General features: G+C 33.8%; 1 protein-coding gene across 1 annotated transcript in view; it reads right to left on the bottom strand.

Moving 5' to 3' along the window:
• LOC132718130 (zinc transporter ZIP10-like) overlaps nt 1–18337 on the bottom strand; it is a 116121-nt gene that overhangs the window by 45700 nt on the left and 52084 nt on the right. Inside the window, exon 6 of the mRNA XM_060701754.1 lies at nt 390–554. Coding sequence (XP_060557737.1) covers nt 390–554 — 165 coding nt within the window. The remainder of the gene's footprint in view (nt 1–389; nt 555–18337) is intronic.

The following is an 18337-nucleotide window of genomic DNA, read 5'->3' as shown; positions in this document are numbered from 1 at the left end:
CATTCAATCACGTAAAAACCAACACAAAAGGGTATGAAAGTAAATTACCTACAGGTTATTAAGACTTGATAACATCAGAAATATCATCTCAAAATTAATAGCGGTCATCCCATCATGACAAACATTTAAGTGTCAGTCATGGTGACTCTTGACATTTGACCTATTGACCTCAAAATCAATTGGGGGGTCATCTACTTGTCATAACAAAGATGCATCCACATAAAATGTTTCTATATTATAGCTTTGTCAGTATTGAAGTTAGTGACCATAAACAAACTTAGCCAAAATAGTGATGCAGATATGTTTTAAAACCCTGAACAGGTGATGACAGTATCTTCGTTTTTGCTTCAAAAAGTGGTGCTTAAAATAAACCACCCGTCTGTATTTACCTTTTTCTTCCTTTTATACTCTGTGAACATTGTAAGTATTCTCTCTGTAAAGAAAAAGAAATAGATTCCCAGAAGGCCACATAGACCTTTATAAATTGGTCCTGTATCATGAGAGTGACCTCCACCATTTGTGTGATCATGTCCTTTGTGTCCACTAGCAATTGCCTGAAATAATCAAATTATAAAGCTATTATTTTAAATCATAAAATTATTATCATTTTCATAAACTGTCTTTCATTATGTTTGATCATTTGAACCACTCTGTACAGTTTTTTTAAAGCATCAATTAATTTCACTTTTTTTTGTTGCTTTTCTGGCTTACTTCGATTTTAACATTTTTCTGGCCATATCTTGACGGTCAACCCACCGAACAGGTTTTCCTGGGTAGATTACCAGTAATTACCAATTTTTCCTGAAGTAACCAACCACTAACCCTAATTTCTGAATCTGTGGTGAGACAAATAATCATTTAATTCAAGATCAATTGTCATGGAGAACTTAAGCATCACCTGAAAATCAAACCAGCTACCTTTTGATTTCTAATCAGATGCTCTCCCTATTGAGCTATGCTGGCAAACTATTACTTTATTTTATCCAGAAATAATAGCCAATAAAACAATGAAAAAGTTTTGCTTTGTATGATTGCTTGAAATGTTGTTTACATTTCATTTTTTGAATACCGACTTTTAGTTGATATCAATGTTTTTATTTATTACCTGTGTAAACAAGAGGGTCATGATGACCCTTATATTGCTCACCTGAATGTTAATACTCCTCATGACAAGAAACAACAAGATATGTTTGTAAAACATGTATGCCCCCTATCGGCAGACATGTGATCAGGTTATTATGACTGACTTTTGAACTAGTGACCAAAAAATCAATAAGGGATCAATACTGGTTTTGACTAGTCACTAGGTAATTGTGACTGCAAAGGTTGTGTGCAGCAATTTTATGACAAAGTTATTTCAAATCTTACCAAATAATATATGCATAAATTTTATGAATCATGTAGGCCTCATTAATGACAGCCAAGTTGTTATATTACATAAGACCTTGAAATGTGTATACCAGAAGGATTTTTAGTTTAATAAAAAAAGATTGCATTTGTGAACAAGAGCCACTGCCGGGCGGGGGCAACGCTCAACTTTATACTTTTTCTAAAAGCAAACAAAGAAATGTTTGAACAAATCTTAACGTTTCTTTTTTATAAATTTAAACTGTCTGTCTTGTCACATTAGTTGTGTCTATATATTTTGTATAAATATACATACACATTTATATATATATATACGCATTTATATATATTTTTTTAACAATGAACTTCTACTCAATGAGATCTATCTACCTACAAAGTTTCATGTTGATATCTCTTATACTTTTAGAGTTATGTCCCGGACAAATTTCAAAGTGTAACAAGAGCCATATATATACATGTATATATGGCTCTTGTTACACTTTGAAATTTGTCCAGGATATTCATTTTAAGGGACTTCTGTCGCCATCTTGTTTAAAAAATCTGATAAATAAAAAACAATTTTTTGTTGAATTTTGTTTTGAAAACTATCTAGAATGATAGAAAATGGTCTAACTAAGAAAATAAATCAGAACACCAATATCTTTAATTCAGTAATTAACGCTGTACAGACGTTTAAAGTGTTGTTTATGTGACGTCACAATGTAGCTACAAACATCGCGTGCAAAACAAGACGCATCTATAAATAGCCCGCTATACAATTGTTATTGCTTAGCAATACTGATAATTTTTGTGATAGAGTTGTAAACCTTGTCACATATGATGTGGTTGATGACCAGAAACTTATATTTGAAGTTTGAAGTAAACACCTTAAGAAATAAAGAACTTAGTGAAAAAGCTGAAAAATTTAAATCAGAAATCTTGAAATTCAGGCTATTTGTTGCCATAGCAACCAGAATTTTCAACATAGGAAAAAAAACAACAGATGTGCATAATCTCCAGACTGCCATCTACCCATATTGCAAGTTTCATAAAAATATTTTCAGTACTTTTTGAGTTATCACTGGATCCAGTTTATGTGTTAAATTTGCTATATTTTCAGAATATTTGTTGCCATAGCAACCAGAATTTTCAACATAGGAAGAAAAAAAAAAAGGTGCATAATCTCCATACTGCCATCTACCCATATTTCAAGTTTCATAAAAATATTTTCAGTACTTTTTGAGTTATAACTGGATCCAGTTTATGTGTTAAATTTGCCATTTTTTCAGACTATTTGTTGCCATAGCAACCAGAATTTTCAACATAGGAACAAAAGAAAAATACGTGCATAATCTCCATACTGCCATCTATCCATATATCAAGTTTCATAAGTTTTATAAAAATATTTTTAGTACTTTTTGCGTTATCGGGGGATCCAGTTTTGTGGACGGACGGACTGACAGACGGACAGAGGGTAAACCTAAAGTCCCCTCCGGTTAAACCGGTAGGGGACTAATAAAAATGTTATTTTATTGTTTTTCGTGAAATATGGTATATATTCTCACACAACATGATAAGAGGGCAATACATTACTTTTTATACTTGCTATAATCAATTACACAGTAAATTCAATCCGGGATTATGCGCGTGCCATTGTATTTTGTAACTTTTTCAGGAGAGCGAATTGGTCTGAAGTCTTAAGTTTACGACAAAAGATAGGACAGTTACTTGAAACGGTCTTAAGTGCAAAAACTTTTTCTCCATAAGTCCTATGATTTAGGATTAACTTAGGACTCTCCATGAAACGCAGCCAATTTTGACCCCAGGGCTATAATTTGAACAATCTTGGTAGAGGACTACACAAAGTCTCATGCCAAATATTTAACCTCTAGCCTTTGCCAATTCAGAGAATTAGATTTTTGTAGACACTTGTATATACATATAAGGAAAACTATCGCCTCTGGGGCAGGGCAATTTTAACACTAGGGGCATACTTCAAACAACTTTAGTAGAGGACCCATAGATGATATTATATACAAAATATCAAAGCTCTAAGCTTGTACCTTCAGACAAGAGGATTTTTAATTTTTTACTATATGTACAAAGTGACTGAAAATCAATGACCCCCGGGGCGGGGCCAATTTTGACCCCAAGGCTTTAATTTGTACAATCTTGCTAAAGGTTCACTACACAATGTTTCATGCAAAATATCTAACCTCTAGCCTTTGTGAATTTAGAGATGATGATTTTTTAAATTTTTACTATATACATATAAGGAAAACCTATGACCCCCGGGGTGGGGCTGATTTTGACACTAGAGGATAAATTTGAACAACTTTGGTAGAGTACCTATACATAATAACACATACCAAATATCAAACCACTAAGCCTAGTATGTTTAGACAAGAAAGTATTTTAAGTTTTTACTATATGTACATATAGTGAAAATCAAAGACCCCCGGGGCGGGGCCAATTTGGACCCCAGGGCTATAATTTGAACAATCTTGCTAGAGGTCTACCAGACAATGCCTTATGCAAAATATCTAAGCTCTAGGCCTTTTGTGGTCTTTACAAGAAGATTTTTTAAATTTATTCTTATAATTCCTTTTGGTTGCCATGGCAACCAGATTTCTGCATGGAATGAAATTCTTTGAACAACTTTGGAAGCCCTTCACCCAAGGATCAATCCTGCCAAGTTTGGTTGAAATTAGACTAGTGGTTTTTCACAAGAAGATTTTTTAAGTTCACGATATAATCTATAGAACACACACACACACACACACAAACACACACACGGGTGAATCGCTATATGCCACCGCATCGCAGATGTTGCGGTGGCATAAAAATGCTGCCTAAAAAAATCTTCCGTTGGCACTCTATAATTAAAGAAAACAAGAGGGCCATGATGGCCCTGAGTCGCTCACCAGAAACAACGGCTTTACAGTGTTAGAAATTATTTCTTAAAAGAATTTCCAGCTCTTTCGGCAAGTTCAGCTTAACTTTAACTTGTCCCTCTAGTAATATACTTTCACAACACTGATTGTTTTAGCTTTTTTTCTTCATAATAAAAAATAGGGCCACTAAGATGGCCCTAGATCACTCATCTAACCCATCATTTCATGATTCACAATATAAATTGAAATATTTTGCCCTAATATTTTGGAAAGGCTTTGTTAAAAATATGTATGTTGCAAGTGTGTTCCTATGAGACTATGTAGAACAAGCAATTATCATAGTATTGCAAGCAATCCACAAGTCCCCTACCGGTTAGAACCCAAGCAACATTCTGAAAGGCCATTGGCCATTCACTTATGTCTCTATTTTAAGAAAACTTGTTGAAAAAGTTCTTTAAAAGTGATCACAGGAAACAGTTTTTATGTACAGACAGACAGATGGAATGAAGGACACTCTAAAGTTATTATTTTTAAAATATAAAAAAACATTTTTAAAATATAACATTTTTAAAAGCAAAATTCTTAAAAAGGAGACAACTCTTGAAATAAAGATGCAAGACGTCATACAGGATGCGAGTGTAACAAAGAACAATTAGTAATGAAGGTGTTGATAATGAATGTTTTTTTGAATTTGAAGTAAAAGAAAGTTAAAAAAAAAAAAAAAAAAAAAAATTTCATGAAAAGTTCAAGGGAGGAAATTCAATTCCGATAAATTTTGTGCTAGAGTTGTAAACCTTGTCACATATGATGTGGTTGCTGACTAGAAACTTATATTTAAAGTTTGAAGAAAATACCTTAAGAAATAAAGAACTTATATTGAAAAAACGTAAAAACTAGAATCAGAAATCTTGAAATTCAGTCTATTTGTTGCCATAGCAACCAGAATTTTCAACATAGGAAGAAAAGAAAAGGATGTGCATAATCTCCAGACTGCCATCTACCCATATTTCAAGTTTCATAAAAATATTTTCAGTACTTTTTGCGTTATCACTGGATCCAGGTTATGTGTAAAATTTGCCATATTTTCAGTCTATTTGTTGCCATAGCAACCAGAATTTTCAACATAGGAAGAAAAGAAAAGGATGTGCATAATTTCCAGACTGCCATCTACCCATATTTCAAGTTTCATAAAAATATTTTCAGTACTTTTTGCGTTATCACTGGATCCAGGTTATGTGTAAAATTTGCCATATTTTCAGTCTATTTGTTGCCATAGCAACCAGAATTTTCAACATAGGAAGAAAAGAAAAAACGTGCATAATCTCCATACTGCCATCTATCCATATATCAAGTTTCATAAAAATATTTTCAGTACTTTTTGCGTTATCACTGGATCCAGGTTATGTGTAAAATTTGCCATATTTTCAGTCTATTTGTTGCCATTGTAACCAGAATTTTCAACATAGGAAGAAAAGAAAAAGACGTGCATAATCTCCATACTGCCATCTATCCATATATCAAGTTTCATAAAAATATTTTCAGTACTTATTGCGTTATCGCGGGATCCAGTTTTGTGGACTGACGGACGGACAGACAGACGGACGGACGGACAGATGGACGGTAAACCTAAAGTCCCCTCTGGTAAACCGGTAGGGGACTAATAAATGCAGAATAAATGACCACTGGAGCAGGATTAATTTTGACTAAACAATTTTTTTTTTATAACTTTTTTGAATGAAAACACAAAATGTCACATGCAAAACATGTATCAAAATTGAATTCAACATCAAAAATTACACAAATTACAGCCCTGGTCCAAATTTCAAGTCTGTACATAAAAGACAAAAAAGTAGGTAAAGCGATATCAAATATATCAAAAGTAGGCCAGTTCATATCAAAATTCAATTCAGGATCAGAAATTAAACCCCTTGTCCAAATTTCCAGCAGGTACATCAAAAAACGACAAACTAGGTCAAACAATATCAAATAATAATATCAAAAGCAGTCAGTTGATATCTTAATTCATTTCGCATCAGAAATTACATTCCTGGTCCAAATTTCAAGTCTCTGTACATCATTCCAAATTTCAAGTCTCTGTACATCAAAAACAAGAAAGTATGTGCAATGGTTTCAAAAATATCAGAAACAGTTCCACTGATACCAAAATTCAATTATGCACATGAATCTCATGTTCAACAGTCTGTCCCAAAATTTATTGAAATGTGCTTTTTCCAAGTTTAAATCCAATTCAAGAAAAACAAGAGCCACCGCCGGGCGGGGGCAACGCTCGACTTTTTACTTTCTCTAAAAGCAAACAAAGAAATGTTTGAACAAAATCTTAACGTTTCCTTTTCATAAAAATTAATCGGTCTCTCTTGTCACATAAGTTTTGTCTATATATTTTGTATATATAAATATACTAAATTATATATATATATAAATAGAAACACGCAATTCTATAAATAGAAAATTCTATAAATAGATACGTCACGTGGTAAAGTCAAGTGGTAAAGTCACGTGGTAGAGTATGTGGTGGAGTCACGTGGTAAAGCCACGTGGTGGTGTCATGTGGTAGTCACGTGGTAAAGTCACGTTGTGGAGTCACGTGGTAAAGTCATGTGGTGGTGTCGCGTGGTAGTCATGTGGTGGAGTCACATGGTGAAGTCACGTGCTGGTGTCACGTGGTGGAGTCAAGTGGTAAAGTCACGCGGTGGAGTCACCTGGTAGAGTCACGTGGTAAGTCACGTGGTAAAGTGGTGAAGTCACGTGGTGAAGTCAGGTGGTGGAGTCACGTGGTGGATTTACATGGAAGAGTCACATGGTGGATTCACGTGATGGAGTCACGTGGTGGAGTCACGTGGTAGAGTCACGTGGAAGAGTCAAGTGGTGGAGTCACATGGAAGAGTCACGTGGTAAAGTCACGTGGAAGAGTCACATGGTGGAGTCACGTGGTGGAGTCACATGGAAGAGTGACGTAGTGGAGTCACGTGGTGGAGTCATGTGATGGAGTCACGTAGTAGAGTCACGTGGTGGAATCACGTGGTGAAGTTACGTGGTGGAGTCACCTGGTGAAGTCACGTTGTGAAGTCACTTGGTGAAGTCACATGGTGAAGTCATGTGGTGAAGTCATGTGGTAAAGTCACAACAAGGTCTTCTCCTAAAGTATGTTCTGTTATAATATGAAGTTGATCCCTTCAATAATAGCAAAGTTACAGCCAGTTACAGCCAAAACAATGAAAATTTCAATAATTTGAACTTCAAAGTCAAGGTCATTAATAAGTGAAGGTCAAGGTCTGTCTGGTTATTTTTAAGGGTTATCCTTGAAGATTATTATGTTTAAGTTTGAAGACAATCCATTCAAAAATAACAAAGTTACAGCCAATAACAGCATGAACAAGCAAAATTTTGACTTTTAACCTTGAAGGTCAAGGTCATTTATGGATGAAGGTCAATGTTAGTGTGGTCTACTGAAAGGTCATGTCCCAAGGGTTGTTGTGGCCAAGTATGAAGACAATACACCAAGAAATAAAAAAGTAATGATTCAGGTACAAGTTTGTGGACGGCAACGGCAATGGCGCCGCGACTATAACAATACCTCTACTTTTTTCAATAACAAAATTGAGCATACAAAATCTTTGTTAGTCAGGTACAGGAGAAACAAATTTAATGTTTCTTTAGCCCTTTTTTTTTTCCTGGTTAATGACCTACAACTGATCTTACAATGATGGAATATGATGTCCGATTTCTAGTGCTGAAAGATATTTACACATCATAAACAGGTCATGACATTAAGACTTTCTCCAAGCCATTGAACCTCTTTTGGAAAAATTGAATAACATATGTACACATTCCAACATAAGTTGTTTCCCTTTCATTATGAAAAGATATCCTATATCATAGAAATTTATTGAAATTTATGAAATTCTTACTGAAAATGTCTAATTTGGATAAAAGAATGAATAAACTATGTATGGGAAGCTGCATATCCTATTATAGGCCAAGTAAAGTTGGTCTTTTCTATAAAAAAGAAAAAAAAAACAAGATTGCATTTGAGAAAAATGCTATGCCACCGCTTTAAAGGGAGACACAGGCAAAATTTTCATTTCTTAGTTTTGAATTTTTCATTCATTATTCTGTAAATGTCATCAAATTGAATACACTAAACAGTCAAAGGAACAAATCTTTTCTCCATATAAAGAATAAAATGGTGTTTTCCTAACTTGACCCGCGTGGGTCAGGTTAGAGCGCTAAGATTTCACAATAGATGTCACTGATTACTCTGGAAACGTTAAAGAACATGTCAAATCAATTACTTAGACTTGTTTCAATCATACAATATCCACAATACCTGTTATTGTAACTTACAGGGTTTGTTCAAATCACATGACTTGTTTTTAAACTACTCGCTGATTCTGTTGGCGTCTAAATTTCGTTCAACATATATAGAAATATTTAAGCTTCAAACCCAAAATATATAGAATTTATACAGAAATTCATGCTGGGACTTTAAGAAATGTCATTTTAGTGTGATTTCAGTACACAAGATCCTTTTTATATTTTTGTCATTATTTTGCCTGAGTATCCCTTTAATACAACACTAAATAGTAGTGTAAAAACAGATTTTTTTTTGTTTCTATACAATTTTGAAGATTGTCATAATGCATAGATCCCTGACCTATCTAATTCTTATTATCAGATTAGTGGTTAAATCTGTTGTTAACTCAATAAAAGATCAGAGTAGGAATATATCAATGCACTTGAGTCTAGTGAATTTGATGGTCATATTTACACAGCCTAAATTTCATGACTACATCAAAGGACAACACAGTAAGACACTTTGTCAAAATCTAGGTCAGCTGAAATCAAAGTTCACTTAACATCTTAATCTGTACACATGGTTCAAATTTTATAGCTGTACATAAAAGGACAAGAAAGTAGGTCACATCATCAAAATCTAGGTCACCTGATATCAAAGTTCAATTTTACAACTAAAACTGTGCACATGGTCAAAATTTCATTGCTGTACATCAAAGGACAAGAAAGTAGGTCACTGTCCTCTTGGGCAAGGCAAAATTTTGGACCCAAGGGTTTAATTCAAAACAATCTTGATACAGGTCCACCAAACAACATTTCAAGTCAAATATCTAAGCTGTAGCTTTCTCCCATTCAGAAAAGATTTGTTTTATTTTCTGTTTTTACTATGTGAACAAAAAGAGAATCACTGCCCCTGGGCGAGCCAATTTTAACACTAGGGGCATAATTAAAACAACTTTAGTAGAGAACCCATAGATGATATTATATAGCAAACATCAAAGCTCTATGCCTTGTACCTTCAGACAAATTTTTTTATTGTTTTACTATATGTACATAGTGAAAATCAATGACTCCTACATTACTAATCAAGGGCCATAACTCTGAGTTAAAGTGTCTGACCGGAACAAGCCGACGATATGCGCATCTCCTCTTGGTATTGAAGGTTCCCATAAAGTTTCGTTGAATTCCAGCCAGTAGTTGCAGAGAACTACTCCGGAAACGATTTTTTACTCTATATGCATACTACATAACTAATCAAGGGCTATAACTCTGAGTTAAAGGGTCGGACCGGAACAAGCCGACGATATGCGCATCTCCTCTTGATATTGATGATTCCCATAAAGTTTCGTTGAATTCCAGCCAGTAGTTGCAGAGAACTACTCCGGAAACGAAATTCGGACGGACGGACGGACAGAAGGACGGACGGACAACACCAAAACTATATCCCCCTCCCGATTCCATCGGCGGGGGATAACAAATATTCAAGCTCTAAGCCTTGTACCTTCAGACAATAAGATTTTTTGATTTTTTACTATACATGTATGTATATATTGAAAATCAATGACCCCCGGGGCAGGGGCAATTTTGACCCCAGGGCTGAAGTTCACTTCACAATGTTTCATGCAAAATATCTAACCTCTAGCATTTGTCAATTGCTAGAAGAAATTTTTTTACTATAAAGTTTTTACTATATACATATAAGGAAAACCAATGACCCCCGGGGCAGGGCCGATTTTGACCCCAGGGCTATAATTTGAACAATCTGAATAGAGGTCTACCAGACAATGCCTTATGCAAAATATCTAAGCTCTAGGCCTTTTGGGTCTTTACAAGAAGGTATTTTAAGTTTTTACTATATGTACATATAGTGAAAATCAATGACCCCCGGGGCGGGGCCGATTTTGACCCCAGGGCTATGAACAATCTTGGTAATGGTCCAATGCCGGGGCTTTACAAGAAGTTATTTTTAAGTTTTTACTATATGTACATATAGTGAAAATCCCCCCGGGGCGGGGCCGATTTTGGACCCCAGGGTTATAATTTGAACAATCTTGGTAGAGGTCTACCAGACAATGCCTTATGCAAAATATCTAAGCTATAGGCCTTTTGGGTCTTTACAAGAAGATTTTTTAAATTTATTCTTATAATTCCTTTTGGTTACCATGGCAACCAGATTTCTGCATGGAATTAAATTCTTTGAACAACTTTGGAAGCCCTTCACCCAAGGATCAATCCTGCCAAGTTTTGTTGAAATTGGACAAGTGGTTTTTCACAAGAAGATTTTTTAAGTTCACTATATAATCTATATAACACACACACACACACACACACGCACAAACAAACACACACACAGGTGAATCGCTATATGCCACCGCATCGCAGATGCTGCGGTGGCATAAAAAATGTTTTTTTAATGACACTTATAATCATTATATTTATACTGTGACCTCCTATAGTGTGAAGAGTTTAAAACATAACATATCTTCTTTGTGTGAAGTCAAAACACGTTTTTTTATATTTATAAAAAGACTGTGTATCCATTGTCAATATTTTTTAATATTAAATTTGAGCATAGAATATCTTTAAATTATAATTTGAAGAAATGCCATGACCTGTGGAATTAAAGCTTTAGCTTAAACAGGGTCAATCAAATTAATATGACTAATGAGCAAACTTGATAAAAGACTACCTAAGAATGCTACAGACAAAGTTTGGTGATCATCCATCAAATATTTCATTAGGAGATGATGTTCAAAGGTTTTTCTATATTTAGCTTTAGCGGCCCCTTAAAGTCTTTTATCAAGTTTGTTCATATTAATTTGATTGGCCCAATCAAATTAATATGAACAAACTTGATAAAAGACTACCTAAGAATGCTACAGACAAAATTTAGTGATCATCCATCCATTACTTCTGTAGGAGATGTTAAAAGGTATTTCTATTTTCAACTTTAGCTGCCCCTAACAGGGGCCAATCAAATAAATATGAACAAACTTGTTAAAAGACTACCTAAGAGTGCTACAGACAAAGTTTGGTGATTTCAGCAGGAAATGATGTTCAAAGGTTTTTCTAATTTTAGCTTTGGAGGCCCCTAAAAGGGGCCAATCAAATTAATATGAGCAAAACATGATAAAAGACTACCTAAGAATGCTACAGACGAAGTTTGGTGATCATCCATCAATTAGTTCTGTAGAAAAGATGTCTAAAGGTTTTTCTATTTTTAGCGCTAGAGACCCCTAAATGGGGCCAATCAAATTAATATGAGCAAACTGGATAAAAGACTACCTAAGAATGCTACAGACAAAGTTTGGTGATCATCCACCAATTAGTGCTGTAGAAGAAGACATTTGAAGGTATTTCTATTTTTAGCTTTAGAGATCCCTTAAAGGGGCCAATGAAATTAATATGAGCAAACTTGATAAAAGACTTCCAAAGAATGCTACAGACAAAGTTTGGTGATCATCAATCAATTAATTCTATAGAAACAGACGTTTAAAGATATTTCTATTTTTAGCTATAGCGGCCCCTAAAAGGGGCCAATCAAATTAATTTGAGCAAACTTGATAAAAGACTATCAAAGAATGCTACAGACAAAGTTTAGTGATCATCCATCTATTAGTTCTGTAGAAGAAGATGTCTAAAGGTTTTTCTATTTATAGCCCTAGAGACCCCTAAAAGGGGCCAATCAAATTAATATGAGCAAATTTGATAAAAGACTACCAAAGAATGCTACAAAGTTTGGTGATCATCCATCAATTAGTTCTATAGAAACAGACGTTTAAAGGTATTTCTATTTTTAGCTATAGCGGCCCCTAAAAGGGGCCAATCAAATTCATATGAGCAAACTTGATAAAAGACTATCCAAGAATGCTACAGACAAAGTTTGGTGATCATCCATCCATTAGTTCTGTAGAAGAAGATGTTTAAAGGTTTTTCTATTTTTAGCTCTGCTGACCCCTAAAAGGGGCCAATTGAAATGACATGAGCAAATTCAAGTGTGACTGTCACAAGGATGCTACAGACCAAATTTGAAGTAAATCTGTCCAGTAGTTTCAGAGAAGAAGACGATTGTTGACGCATGACGACGGACGACGGAGCATCCCCCTTTGATACTAATAGCTCACCCTGAGCCTTCGGCTCTGGTGAGCTAAAAAGTCTGACACAAGTCTTAATCCAGTTTACTCAGGTCATTATGTACATTACACACACATCGATTGCATCATGCTTACCATATTTGACAGTAGGGAACAGATGCTACGTCACTTGTTTGTTTGCTACTGGATTATAATCGGACTTAATTATTTTGGCCCTCTGGGTGTTAAAAATAGGTATTATTTATCTGATTAACAGACAATTAAAAGGTGTGAAAGTCATTTAAATCAGACAAAACATTGCATTGGGACCAAACAATTAGAGTCGCTTGTCACATATGACAGGGAGTCGTTTAATTCAGACCATTTATATAGGAAAATACGTTGGGAGTACTGAAACAAGGTCGGATAAGACAGGGAGTCGTTGAAATCAGGGGGTCGCTAAGGCAGTCTTGACTGTATTTACAAAAAGTTATGGACCGGACACAACATAAACCCTCAAATAGACAATGTTGACCTTGAACGAGAAAGTGTGACCTTTACCCTGGAGGTAGGGGTCTGGTTGTTGCGCATGACACATCGTCTTATTATAACAAACATTTGTGCCAAGTTATTTCAGATTCCTTTGATAAATGACAAAGTTATGGGCGGGACACGAAAGTGTGACGGACAGACGGACGGAGCCTATTTCCATATCCCCCTTTTTTCTTCGAAAAGGCAGGGGACAAAAAGAGCCTTGTTAATGCAAAATTTTCTCTTGATAATGTAAAAGGGCCATCCATGTTACAGTTAAAGGCCTTGGAGAGAATCCTATTATGCTATCAAAGAACAGTGTATGTTTCAAAAATAAATATTTGAAGTGGTACGCAAACTTTAACGTAAAGTTTCATGACTCTAGGTCAAATACTTTTTGAGTTACATGCGACACAAGTTGAAAATTGCATGCGACACAAGTTGAAAATTGCAAAGGCAATAACTCTAAAAATACTAAATAAATCCAGACAAAAAATACCCAGGTGCACAACTACACATGCTGATCAACACTCCTGTAAAGTTTCATGACTCTAGGTCAAATACTTTTTGAGTTACCTGCGACACAAGTTGAAAATTGCAAATTTTTACTAAGTCAAGGGCAACAACTCTAAAAATACTGAATAAATCCACACGAAAATATACAGGCGCACAACTGCACAAATTCTTGCAACTTATATAAATCACTTTCAAGTCCGCTTCCTCGAACCAACCAGTACTGGTGTCATATGAAGAAACAACATTTGGGTGTTTGAAAAGGAATATAGTATCTGTCAGATAAACAGACAATTACAGTACTGTACAAGGAATGAAAAAAAAATGAACAAAAAACAGTGCATGATTTGTAAAATTGCTTGCAACAAAGATTAAACAAGAGCTCGGTTTGAGCCGGGTGATGCTCCCCGAATAGGTTTTGGACACAGGAAAGTACACCTCTTGTAGTTTCAGAGTTATGTCCCTGGAAAAAGTTCAAAGTGCAATAATTACAAAATTAGGCAAGGCAGAGTAACTGTTCTTTGCACTGCACTTCTAATCAATGTGATCTATCAACCTACAAAGTTTCTTGATGATATCTCTTATGATTTCCGAGTTATGTCCCTGTTGTAAAGTTGGATTCCAACTACAACAGGTTATATAATTATTATATAATATTGCATAATATTACTCAAGAAGTATAACATGTATAATCTTAAGGAATATTTTTCAAGAAATATTAAAGTCTTTAAACTTTAACTTAGATTTAAGTTTATTTTAAAGTTTAATCATATTGAATATTGTATTGTTTTATAGACAAATTTGAACAAACATTCTACCACAATGAACATTACCAGCCCAGGCGAAGACTGTCACATACCAGTACTCCATGTAAAACAAGAAGCACAGCTCCTACAATTACAGACAGCCACAAAGAAAATCCTCATGACATGAATTCAAACCGATTTATAACAGAAGAACAGTTCCATCAATTCACATCTGAATTTATACAATCACTGATGAAAGATGATTACACATGGGTTGATGACAAATACCAAGATGAAAATTTCACAAGAAACAAAGATTTTCAACAGAAGACAAAATTCTATTCAAGCTGTCAAGAAGACTGCTGCCTTCCTTCCAAAAGTCAAACTTATCTAGAACCTGCCATAGAAGACAACCAACTACTGAATCATTTAAACTTCATGGGACTGATTCTGCAGGCCAAGAGTCAGTCCAAACAGTAACTCAAAACTACAAGAAGATGGCCGATGACAACCCAGATGACGAATCGCAAATGGCATCAGATACAATAAAGTCAGCAACAGTAGAAGACTCCATTTCTGTTCAAGATTACAACCCAACGCCTTACCCAGATCTGATGCCAAAGAAAGCTAAACGACAACCCTTCAATGCCTATGAAATACGAACTGAAGACATCACCGACACAAACAGCAGACCAAAAGATGCAATCTTCGATTGGACAGTCTGCATGGCTACTATTTACGATAACTTATTAGTAGTCAAATACAATAAAATATCAACAGGCGATAATGATGATGCCAATACCAATACCAAACAACAAAAAGATGACAAACCAATACCCGGCGAAGACTTTAAACCACAAGAAGATGCCACATACAAATCAGATGACCAATACCACAGATCAGATGCTTGCGTGTATCCGAGAAGAGAGACGAAAATCGGTAACTATTCAAATCGCGACTGCGTTAAACTGAGCAAACCCGAGTTTGTTCATATATTGACAAATAATACTCGAAACAAGTATAAAAACATTTAGGGTGATAGAAAAGATGCCACCTTTTATAAAGTTTCCTTTTTCAATTCATTCCAAATTGATAAGAAGTAATTTAAGTTTTAAGTTACATTGCCAATTACCATGTTGATTTTGTTATGTAAAGAAAATACATTTTGTATACATAGAAGATATTGATATGTTGAGTTAAGTTTTTGTTACAATAATTGATATTGTGTGATTATTTGTTAACTTTTTTGTTGAGTACAAGTTTTCTGTTTGAGTTTTGTAAGGCTGCTTTAGGTGTCTTAGTGAATGTTTTTTTGTGCTCGTTACATAGAATTTAAGTTTCTATGGGCTTGATGTTTTGAAACATCAAATTTTTGAGTTTTAGAGATTTTCTATAGGATTTAAGATCTATAGGCGTCTGGTGATATGTTTCACAGACATTTCTTTGTTCACTTAAGTAATGATCCTAAAGATAGTAAAGTAAGCGTTTGTTTACCATAGATGTGCATAGCTCCATCGCAGCTAGGTCTAACACATATGCTTTTTGTGATTTTTCACAGCGGTGTGAAACTTTGATTTATTTAAGAAGTTAATATGTATTTTTACATGTCATTAGACTAACAAGATTTAAGTTGGATATCATATATTTTTGTTGTATGAGATAGACCTGTTTTACTTATGGTGTAACTGTTAACCATTTTGATGCTACTTATTTAATGATACAGTATTGTTTATCATCTGTTATAGCTATATTTCTCATGATTGTATTTTAACATGGTGGTGTAACTGATTCTTTATTGAAAATTTCGGCATTATACAAATTAAAAGTAAAATTTAGTATCGATTTTATTAAAAGGTGATATTCTTTTCTAGAAAGTGTTGCGTATAAAAAGTGAAAAAAAAAAATTCGAGTAAAGTGTTATATGAATAGTGATGAAGAATAGTGTAAAGTAAGTGCATTGATAAAAGTGAAATGAATAACGCGCAAAAGTAAACAAATCCACAGATCGCGCATCTGAGTAAAAAAGAATTCAATAACGCATCTGAGAAATAAATTACCAAACCGTGCATTTAAGAGACAAAATGATGATATCGCCTAACATGTAATTAATAGTGCAAAGACATTGGGTGCAATGAACATTTAAGGTGATTGTGCCATCATGCACTTATACTAAACATAACTTGTTATCGCGCATAAGTATCAAATCCCATAATTGTGACAAAATCTAGTGCAAAGACATTGGGCACAGTATGAACATTTCAGGTGGCTGTGCCAGCACACTAGTAACCCCGAACATGACAAAAAAAAAAGAAGACCCGAACATGACAAAAAAGAAGACCCGATGTTGACAGAAAGAAGAAATAACATTTTTAAATTGTTATCATGTTATATATATATTATAATAACACTTCTTTCATTCCAGGAAAAGACATTTGTATTATTATATTGTCATTTTTGTATTTACATGATGCTTAGATTTAATCTTAAGATTTTCCTATTTCCATGTTATCTGACAATCATAATAACTCACATTGACTGCATGCTTGTATATTGTTGTAAATATGTTCTTTATTCATTCTTTAAGTAGATTTGTTAGTTTATTGTTTTATACTTTATAGTTTCATCCATATATTATATTGACATGAACATTTTTGATAAGATAATATGCTATTTCTTTGAGGTATCTTAATGATACAGTTTAAGTTCAAGTTTTATCTTGGAAAAAATTTATTGCTTTTTGCAATAAATTTTTTCTTTTTCCAAAACCGGTGTATTGTTGTAAAGTTGGATTCCAACTACAACAGGTTATATAATTATTATATAATATTGCATAATATTACTCAAGAAGTATAACATGTATAATCTTAAGGAATATTTTTCAAGAAATATTAAAGTCTTTAAACTTTAACTTAGATTTAAGTTTATTTTAAAGTTTAATCATATTGAATATTGTATTGTTTTATAGACATTTCATTCTTATCATTCATTAGTTTAATGTTGATTATAGTTTGTAGAACTTATTGATACACTCATTAACAGTAACTTAGCATGGCCTAAGACTCTTTATATACAACATATAGAGAATGGTTCTACTTTTAATTACACTGGCCTTTAAATTTAGTGAGATACAAGTTACTGATTTAGCATTTATATATGTTTGTAAATATGTTTAGTTGATATTAGTTTCTAGTTTTATTGTTTAGAATATTTTTGTAAAAGTTTATTACTTTATTATTTTTGTGATCATGGTCAATTGATACTGTTGCAAAATTTTCCATGAATCATAATCTATTTTTAGAATAGTTATGTAAAGAACTGATAAGCCTAGAGCATTTGTTAAGTAAGCTCTGGTTGGCTGTAATTTGACCAATCAGATAAGTTGTTACATACAGTGCCACCTGTAGGTAGATGCTAGCTCCCTCTGGGATTCAGAAGTACATTTATACAAGCATCTTAGACAATTTTGTCATTCTGCTGCTAATTTTTGGAAAAGTAACATCTCTAAAAGCTCTCTAAGGTTAATTAATTAATTATTTAATTTATTTTAGGCACTTTGGCATTTAAATGAACCTTAGAGATTATCTAAATTCACAGAAACATTTTTGATAAATTTGTAAGTAATTTAAGTAATTATTTTTACAGAATTAATTAAGATTAATGAATATCTTTTCTTTGTTTTAAGTGGCAGCCATCTTGAATCATTAGATCTTTATTTTTGTTGATATAGATTAAAACAGGGCTTGCTACAATTTAGATTTATTAGTTATTAACAGCACAGAATCATTAAGGTTATTTTTCATATTTTAATTAGTGACAGTTTAAACAACTTTCAACCAGTTTAAATCTTTTATTCACTAGTTTATTTTGATTATTATATTTTTGGTTAATTACAAACAGTTTATATTAAAGTACATTTTTG

Source organism: Ruditapes philippinarum, unplaced genomic scaffold (assembly GCF_026571515.1).
Source record: "Ruditapes philippinarum isolate M1 unplaced genomic scaffold, ASM2657151v2 ctg56_1_1_1_1, whole genome shotgun sequence".
NCBI classification, from domain to species: domain Eukaryota; kingdom Metazoa; phylum Mollusca; class Bivalvia; order Venerida; family Veneridae; genus Ruditapes; species Ruditapes philippinarum.
The sequence above is the reverse complement of the archived record's forward strand: the minus strand, read 5'-3'. Positions and strand labels throughout refer to the sequence as shown.